This window comes from Microtus ochrogaster, unplaced genomic scaffold (assembly GCF_000317375.1).
Source record: "Microtus ochrogaster isolate Prairie Vole_2 unplaced genomic scaffold, MicOch1.0 UNK97, whole genome shotgun sequence".
Lineage (NCBI taxonomy): Eukaryota > Metazoa > Chordata > Mammalia > Rodentia > Cricetidae > Microtus > Microtus ochrogaster.
Window position 1 is genome coordinate 4,842 of NW_004949195.1, and position 10,038 is coordinate 14,879.

Genomic DNA, 10,038 nt, shown 5'->3' on the forward strand with positions numbered 1-10,038 from the left:
TACCGATCCTAGAGAGAACATCTGGTTCACTGTGTATACGCATCATAGAGTGAACATCTGGTTCACTGTGTACCCATCACAGAGAGAACATCTGGTTCACTGTGTACCCATCATAGAGTGAACATTTGGTCATTGTGTACCCATCAGAGAATGAACATCTGCTTCCAAACACTTGTGGTGAAAAACAGCCACCATTTCTGGTGCCCACATCAGACATTCCTTGAGGTCTATGAGATTTATATCTAGGGGTCAAATCTCTGAGTTACAAGGTACAACTTCTAGAGATGACTTCCAACCTACAGAGAGGACTCTGCCCCAAGAGGTGTGGTATGACCAACAGGCCAACTCTGGGACTACTCACTTCTTAGTCTTGCTTCTGGATGCCCCACCTCCACAAAAGCTCACTGAGCATAAAGCCACATTTGAGGAGTCAGTGAAATGGCTCAGAGGACAAATGTGTCTGCCACCAAGCCTGACAACCTGGGTTCAAACCTGGGACCCACATGGTGGGGAAAACTGATTCCAGCATGTTGAAACATAACATGGGCCTGTCCAATCCTGGTACAGAACACAGACACCAAGTTTGTATTCTACTTCTCTCAGTCACCCCAACTGTTAAGGTACAAATCGCACTGTGACAAATCTACTGAAATTTATTTTATTATTTTATTTTTTGGTTTTAAGAGAAAGGGTTTCTCTGTAGCTTTGGGCCTATCCTGGAACTAGCTCTTGTAATATTGTTAAGGTTTACCAGTCAGTTGTGGTGGCACACACCTTTAATCCCAGTGCTCAGAGGCAGAAGCAGGAATATCTCTATGAGTTCAAGACAAGGCTGGACTACAAAGTGAGTACCAGGACAGCCAGGACTACACAAAGAAACCATTTCTCAAAAAACTTTCTCTCTCTCTCTCTCTCTCTCTCTCTCTCTCTCTCTCTCTCTCTCTTTCTCTCTCTCTCTCTCTCTTTCTTTTTTTTAGCTAGGATCTACACTATGTCAACAAGACTTGCCTAAAACCCATGAACTGCCTTAGCTTGCCAAGTACACACAAACACTACTGCTTCAGGTACTGCTACTATTTTCTCCTGGTGCACAAATTTTAAAAAATTTAAGTACAAGACAGAATCATTTCTTTTACTTCTAGGTTTAAACCACTAACCCAAAGAGACCACTGAGAAGAATTAAAGCTGAAGGAAAATATATTTTTGGAATAAAAATTTATACTACTCCTTACACTATTCTGCAATATTCATTTACTTTTATTGGCATAACAATTATGCAAGTCATAAGAGTATCTTGTTAAACATGATCTTATTACAAGTGAAAACTTACCCGCCACCACCTTCTGCAGCTGAGAGTGCAACTCAGGGCCTTGTGAGTGCCAGGCAAGCACCTCACCCCACAGCCCCTCTTTTCGTTATATTATCGTGTAATAAAGACAAAAGCAAACAGCAAAGTTGCCACCTTCCAACCCATCTGTGATGGCTGTTTGGAACAACACTGAAAAACAAAGTATTTATTGGAATATCTGATCAATTCTGACTCACAAAGCAGAACTTCACATGGAATGTTTTGAGAATTTACAAGTGCTTTTTCCCTAAGTGGGCCCTTTGGTAATGTGTCTCCTTCAGCTCCATCCATGACTGCCACAGCAGCAGGCCAGGGATCAGAACCCACAAGCCATTAAAAAACAGCAAGTAGACCCAAAAGTAGAGCCAGCTCTCGGTGTTGAGGTTGGGGCTTCCAACAAGCCACTCGGGGAAGAAGGTCATCCAGCCACCGTAGAGTTCACACACACACAAGGTGATCTGTATGAAATGCCTGTGGGAGAACACACGACATGAAGCAGGTACAGCTTGGGACTCTGAATTATGGCATCTTTTATTTAGTCTTTACTACAGAAACGTGTGGGCTCCTGGGTGGTGCTTCTTTGATGGGCCAAGCCAGCCTAGAGAGCAAAGGCACCATCCCTGCTTGCAGAAGCACTGCCGCCCCTCCCAGCATTTAGAGTTCTAAGGACACTTGAGTGCCCTGTACTACTCCCAGGATTTAGTGAGGTCACCGCTGACCCTCAAAGAGACCTGGATATGAACTTGACCCCAGCCAGCTTCATCTGTTGTAAAGGTGACAACTGTCCTTCCTCAAAGGGCACTGCGGAGAGTAAATGGACCATGTAGATGAAGGGTCTTCATTCCCTGTGGCTGACACAGGTCATGCACATAGTATCAGTGCTGGAGACAACACACATGTAAATTTGTAATGTGTCCGCAAATGTGGTCATGGAGCCAAAACAATGTTAAAGCAGTCAAGAAAAATCACTTCTGTGGAAGTGGTGGGGAAAGGGGATTAAAAGCTGGAGGACTCTTTCAAATCTGAGATTTCATGACAAAGCTTTACATCTTGAAGTCTTACATAAAACTCCTGACTTGCGGGTAAACACGCTTGCAACTGCATCCAAACGTGGCGCGGGCACTGGGCAGCTAATGTCCCTCCCCTCCCGCTGGATGGCAGTGAACTTACCGGTAATATTTCTCCTTGACTATGGCATAAATGAGAACCAGTGCCAGAATCCCATCCAAGACAACAGTCAGAATTTCCAGAGACACAACGGTTGGGTCAAAATACAGCCATCTTGCATCAGCCTTGCCGTATTCTTTCCCTAAAGACAAAATACCTGTGTTTAGTCTCTCAGCTGGCAAACATTTTGTGTTGTTAATCTTTTAGGGCTGCATCATGACAATTTCAGACAAGCCATCGGTTTATTCTGTTTATTCATGCACGCCACCTCGTTGCCCCCTCTGCTGCTCTCTTTTCTCCCCTAAATGGCCGCTTTCTACTTCCATGCCCTGTATACCTTCTAATCTCTATTTGCGGAAATGTGGTCCTTGCCCATTTATTGATTGGATGATTTGGTTTTGCCACTTAATTTGTTTGTTTGTTTGTTTGTTTGTTTTTCGAGACAGGATTTCTTTGTGCAGGCTCTCCTCATTCCTTACTGAGTAGGAATCTTTAAACTTCCTGCATTCCCATTTGCTAATACTTGCTATTATTTCCTGTGTTATTGGATTTTTGTTCAGAAAATCCTTGCCTGTGCCGATATCTTGAAGAGTTTTCCTTATATTTCTCTCTATTAGTTTAGTATTTCAGGCCTCATGTTAAGGTCCTTAATCCGTCTAGAGTTGGTTTTTATACAATGTGGAAGAGGGGCTAGTTCCACTCTTCCTCATGGACTATCCAGTCCTAGCACTCTTGTTGGAAAGGTTGTAATCTTTTTTCCCAGTGTGTGTTTATGTAAGTTTGCCCAACATCTGGGAGCTGTGCCGTTGCATGGGTCTGTTTCTGGGTCTTCTAACCTAGTCCACTGCTCTGTGACTAGTATGCCTTTTTATGACAGTTAATGAGAACGACCATTGTCTTACAACCTTCTCAACGCCTGTGGAGGGCAAGGGCGGTCTGGGGCTACTGTGCCCCTCACCCTTGACCTAAGGCACAGAGCTGCTCTACTTGTAAAATACAAGCACATCCACGTATGTGACTCTACCCTTGGCCCTCTTGGTTACAAGTTGCAGGAGTTGAAATTAGTTCAACACAGCCAAATTTTGCAAACACAATATTTAATAATGATGGTTCTAGAGCCTGGGGAGACAGTTCTGTTGCTAAAGCTCTGGCCTCAGAAGCATGTGGACCTGAATTCAATCCCCAGCACTCATGTAAAAAAATGTCAAGCAGGCGACACACACTTGCAATCTCAGCACTGGTAAAATGAAAACACATGAAGCTTACTGACCCATCAGGCCAGCCATTAGCAATGAGTCTCATCAGTGAGCTCCAAGCCAAAGAGATACCTTGTGTGGCAGGAGGTGGATGCCATTCTTGCGGCTACCTGAGGTGGTTCTCTAACATACACAGGCAAGCATGCACACCTACCTCGCAGTGTATTGTGGAATATTATTTTAACTGGTCAAAGATGTGTTATATATGTTTATGCTGTAGAATATTACTTTAACTATGTAAAGGTTGTTACATTTGTTTCTGCTGCCTTTGTTAATGATATAACGATGTGTTACTTTTGGGTACCCTGCATTTGTTTAATTATGTCAGAGACATGTAGCATTTGTTTCACCTTGCCTGCCTAATTGCACCTGATTGGTCTAATAAAAAAAAAATGAATGGTCAATAGTTAGTCAGAAGAGGGATAGGCGAGGCTGGAAGGCAGAGAGAAAAAAGAGAATTCAAGAGGAGAGGAGAAAGAGGAGCCTGGGGAGAACGAAGGGTACACGCTTGGGTCCAGAAGCCAGGCAGCTGCAGCCAGAAAGCCAGACAGAGACAGCAGAAAAGTACAATACACAGAAAAACAGAAAGAAAGGTAAAAATCCCTCAGGTGAAAAGAAAAATAAAGAGAAACAGATTAAAATAAGATCTAAGATAAGGCCGAACATTCATAACTAATAAGAAGTTTCTATGTCATGTTTTGGGAGCTGGTTGGTGGCCCAAAAGAGAGCCTGGCACAGCAGTGTTGATTGTTTCTTATCACAACCTAGGATCACATGGGAGATGGGCGTCTGGGGCTGGGGCTGGGGCTGGGGCTGGGGCTGGGGCTGGGGCTGGGGCTGCTTTGCTATCACTAATGGAGGAGGGAATCCTGCCCACTGTTGGCACCACTCCCTGGGCAGGGAATCCTGGACTGTGTGAGGGCTGAGAGAGCAAGCTGAGCATCGTATGTGTACGTCCACCACTCTCTGTTCCCGACTGTGGTTGTGAAGGGTCAAACTCCTGCAAACTCCCACCACAGTGACTTCTGGGCCACGAGGGACTGCTCCTGAGCTGTGAGCTGGGCAAACCCTTCTCCTTCAGGTGGCTTCTGTCATTTTATCACAGCGACAGGAACAGAAAGTAAGATATACATGCATGAAAAAAGGCAGGCAGGATGGCTCAGTGGGTAAAGGCTCCTGCTGCCAAGTCTCACAAGCTGTGTTCCACCCCAAGGACCCATGGTGTTCACACACACACACACACACACACACACACACACACACACACACACACACTAATTTAATTTTAAAAGTTAAAAATCTTATGAAAACATTACACTTACTTCAAATATAAAGTTTTCAAGTGTAATTTAGATGTGGGAAATTATAAGGAAATATTTCTTAGAACACATTCTGTGGAACTGGAGAGAGCACAGTGACTAAGGGCACCTACTACTACTGCAGAGGGCCCAGGTTCCGTTCCAGCACCCACCTGGAGGCTGCCACTCCCTGTAACTGCAGTTCTAGGTGATCTGAAGCCCTCCCGCTTCTGGCTTCTGCGGGTAGCAGGCATGCATGTGGTACACATATATACACATACATTCAGGAGAAACACTCGTGCACATAAAAACAAATAGATCTTATATAACAAAGCATATTCGTGACTGGACATAGTGGCCCATGCCTTTAATCCCAGCACTTAGGAGGCAGAAGTGGGTAGACCTCCATGAGACCCTGTCTTCAAAATCCCATTTTGTGATTTTTGAATGTTTACTTAGTTTTACTAAAAAGAAGTTTCTGCCATTCCACCCAGGCTAGCCTTGAGCTTGAGATAGCCCACCTCTGCCTCCTGAAGACACCTGACACACCTGCCAGCTGAAGAATGAGTGCTGAAGGCCTCAGATGACTCAGATATGTAATAAATAAATGAAGATAAAAGCAGAGTAGAATAACAATATAAAGAAAAGAAGGAAAAACAAAGACACACAGTAGACAATGCAGACTTGCAGATGCCAAACCTGAAAGCACTAAGAGATGCTGGCACCTGGCTCACTGACTTAACCACACTGGTATAGAACACACTGGGAAGTCAATATTAGTTGTCTAAGTGTTGGTCAATTTACACAGAGTGTAAAGAAGATGGCAAAACTACTTTATAGCTCTATAGGGTAGGAGGAAATGTGGGATTCCCCTCTGTATGCTGTGAATACCATTGGTTAATAAAGAAACTGGCTTGGCCTGATAGGGTAGAGTAGAGCTAGGTGGGGAAAACTAAACTGAATGCTGGGAGGAAGAAGGCAGAGTCAGGAAAAAACTATGGAGCCGTAGCCATAGACAGACATGTTGAAACCTGGCCAGTAGGCCACAAGCCTTGTGGTAAAATATAAAATAATGGAGATGGATTAGTTCTAGATGTAAGAGCTAGCTAGCAATATGCTTAGGTAATTGGCCAAGCAGTGATTTAATTAATACAGTTTCTGTGTGGTTATTTCAGGAGTCTGGGCAGCCAGGAAATGAAAAGTGGCCTCCTTACAACAAGGAAGTTTGGACGCCCAAAGAGGCCAAAGGTCAGAGAGTTTGGGACTTGTTTCTAATTCATTGAAGGTTATTGCACTTCTAACAAAGGTCCCACCTGGTTGTAAATCAGACTTCTGCTCTTTCAAGGCCATTGTCAACACGTCCTGCTCCTGAAATAGGGAAGTAGTTGGTTCCTACCTAAAACAAAAGTCTAAGGATCCAACTAAGTTCCAGTTCAATTATGGAAATAACTTGGGATTTCACCCAGGGAGTGGTTTGCCTACAGAGTGTTTGGTCTAGGGCGTGAATCAAGGACATGAGCAAGGAATGTACCCTGCTACTTTCAATTTGTTGTACAACAACGCAGTCTTTGTTTTACTCCTACCTTTTGGGGCAAGGGGCAAATCAACCAGTTGGAAATTAAACACGGGCGAAATTTTAGTACTCACTGAAATTCCCTCCTAATACTATCCTATATGTTTCTGCATTTTATTATTTTCATTTGTGTCTTCGTATTCTTTACTATATTTCTAAATCCCCACGCCTCCACTCTGGAAGAGGTATTTTTGTCAAGGCTGGCCCCCGACAAGGAGGGATTTGGAGAATTATTTAGAAGATAGGTATAGACATACAATCAAGGGCAGACTGTGGGCTGGAGAGATGGCTCAGCAGTTAAGAGTATATATGCTTTTCCAGAAGACCTGAGTTCAGTTACCAGCATTCACACTGGGCACTCACAACTGCCTGACTCCAGCTCCAAGGGAGCTGGTGCCCTCTTCTGGCCTCTGAGGACACTGCTCACATGACAAACCCACACAGACACACATGCAGAATTAAAAATAAAGTTTAAAAAGTAAAATTACATAAAATATCTGGGGAAGCACCCAGTTTAAGAACTGCAGGCCTTTTGGTGTCTTTTGTTTTATAGTGTTGTGTAGAGGCTCACACATGTTAGGTGAGCACTCAACCACTGAGCCACACCCCAGCTGTATACACTCTGTTCACTAATAGATTGCTGAGATGTAATTCACATGGCATACAATTCCAATTTTATTACGTCACAGATCTGAATAGACACAGTCTAACTGAGAATGTTGCAAACAAGAACCCTCACCCATTAGCAGTCACCCATCTTCCTGCCCACAATCTGACTCTCATCCCCTGCCCCGGGCAACCACTAATTTGCTGTCTGTCTCTACAGATTCACCTGTTCTGGACAGGACAGGACAGGACAGGACAGGTCAATGGAATCGTACAATATGAGATACAGACATTCGGTTCATAGTAGCCATTCTTGCAATTAATCTCCTCAGACATTCAAATGTAAACGTTTTTAATTACTTACATAAAGATGCAATCAAGCCTTGGGAATCTGCAACGTTTCCTACTAAAGACAAGTAGACGAAAGCGCCTTCCTAGAGGGAAGAAAAGGAGACAGGCTCTGTTTAGCCTCACCACCACAGGGCATGGCAGACACAAGGCATGCATGGCAGCAGCTCCCCCTGCCCCTCTGTAAGGTGTTCAAATCTTGGTCCAAGGACTTGAGGACCACAGCATCTCTGGAGGCTAACCAGAGATATGAGCATGACCAAAATTAATAATAAATGTTACTTTTTAATGATTGGCATTATCAAACCAGAGGTGTGTTCTTATGTAGAAAAAAAGTGAAAATTTCATGGAGAGTGCTTGACTGTTGTGCAAAATAAAAGTTAGCTTTAGATTATTCCAAAGATCTTAAATCTTCAAAAAGACTGGCAATAGTTCATTTTTTTAACCTTAAAAATGAAACACATGTGGCCAGCAAATGTCTATAGTAGAGTTGAGCCCCTCCCTATATTATTGCCGGAGGGAAAATTCACAAAGGTTTTCTTTGGATATTTAGTGATCAAAATGTCTGCAAGTATCTAGTATTCCCCAATCATGGAAGTGTTTCTTTACCCAAGATTCCAAAAATCAAACAGCACTCTCTGCCCCCACCCCACAGCTTCATGTGACATTGGCACTCTCTGTTCACCCTCTACTCGCTTGGGTACCATGTTTTACCACTTCTGGGAGCTACCTGCTTCTTGAGACCACTCACCCTGTAAGTTATTCATTGACATCAGTCCCTCCCAGGCCTCCCAGCAGTAAGTCTGGGGCTTGCTCTATGTCACACAACAATGAAGCTCTCATCCTGTGCAAATCTGTACCTTCGGGAATGGACTGAAAGTGTCAGTCCACTCATTCATCTGTGTGGTGTGGGCCCCTTGCTAAGAGCACAAGATGCCTCTACGTTCTCATTCCAGAGTCCAGCGGCCGACTTCTGCCCATTTTGGTTGCTAACACAGCAGACACTGCAGATGGATTAAATTCCCATCCTGGTTCGGCAAGCCTATGCAGTTACTTTCTCTGTTTTATCTGTCAGTGGTTTCTAAAACCGGAAAAGCCACTTGAGCCATTCCTACAGTGCCGGTAGAGGTGGTGTTCTCTGCAGGGACCAGGGATCTTTTTCTTTACTGACCCAGTGTCTTCACCCTGTGTCACTTTGTGGTACAGTTAGAGGTGGAAGGTCCTTCCCTACCTGTCTCAAATCACACTGTATTAGTTTGCTTCATATGTGGGCTAGGACTTACTAGTGAGAGATGTCTGTCCATCCCACAGTTTCTGACTGTCTGTCCTTCTCTGACTTTCACGTTATCTCTTGACTGTCATTCAGCCCCTTTCCCGCCCTAATCTCTGCTAACACAGGCTCGGACGCAGGTCTATGCTACCTTTTCTTGACTCTATTTCTGGGTCACCTAATTAGTAAATGTGCTTTGTCTGAGTAAATCTAAAATGCATCTTCTTGATAGGAGATTTAGACCAGGCATGGTAGGAAAAAACCTGCACACAAGTCAATGCCAGCATAGTCTGTCTACACTGTGAGTTATAGGCTAGCCAGAGATGAAAGAATAGGGGTGAGGAAGAGCAAGAATGAAAGAAAGGAAGAAAGAAAGAAATGGAGAAAGAAAGGGAAAAGAAAGACCCTAAAGTGTCCAGACTGAGGACGCAGCGCAGAGGCAGATCACTTTTCTGACGTGCACAAGAACCATCGTTCCGTCTCTACTTCCCAGAAAAACCAAGAGCAGCTGAAGGGTTTAAGATATATTTTATTTTTAATTGTGTGCATGTGTCTGTCTGTGTGCATGTTAGTGCAAGTGAGTACAGGTGCCTAGGAGATCAGAAGAGAGAGTTGGGTCCCCCGAGGTGAACATTTAGGTGGTTGCTAGAAGCCCAGTTTGAGTCCTCTGCAAGAACAGGATGCACTCTTGATCACTGAGTCCAGTGATAAACCTACTCAGTTTATCTCAGTTGGTCTCTCTCTCTCTCTCTCTCTCTCTCTCTCTCTCTCTCTCTCTCACACACACACACACACACACACACACACTTACATTACAATTCGTAAACAGTAGCAAAATTACAACATTTATGAAATAGCAATGAAATAATCATATGGTTGGGGTCAGCACAACATGAGGAACTGTATTAAAGGGTCTCAGCATTAGGAAGGTTGAAACCCACTGCATTAGGAGGTAGAGGCAAGAAGATCAAGACAGTAAAGCTAGCCTTAGCTTTCTGGTGAGTTCTAGGCTACCCTGGGACACATGAGGTCTTGTCTCAAATAGAAGATCAGCAGAATGCATCAACCTGCACCCAAGGTGTGATGGTGTAGAGTACACTGTCATCTCACAGGTGTAGAGTACACTGTCATCTCACAGGTGAAGAGTACACTGGTATCTCACAGGTGTAGAG

General features: G+C 44.0%; 1 protein-coding gene across 1 annotated transcript in view; it reads right to left on the bottom strand.

Annotated features, from left to right (window-relative positions):
- Positions 1-993: 993 nt before the first annotated feature.
- Ebpl (EBP like) overlaps positions 994-10,038 on the bottom strand; it is a 24,902-nt gene continuing 15,857 nt past the window's right edge. Inside the window, exons 3-5 of the mRNA XM_005371070.2 lie at positions 7,613-7,682; positions 2,519-2,657; positions 994-1,819 (exon numbers count right to left, since the gene is read on the bottom strand). Coding sequence (XP_005371127.1) covers positions 1,579-1,819; positions 2,519-2,657; positions 7,613-7,682 — 450 coding nt within the window. The 3' untranslated portion in view covers positions 994-1,578. The remainder of the gene's footprint in view (positions 1,820-2,518; positions 2,658-7,612; positions 7,683-10,038) is intronic.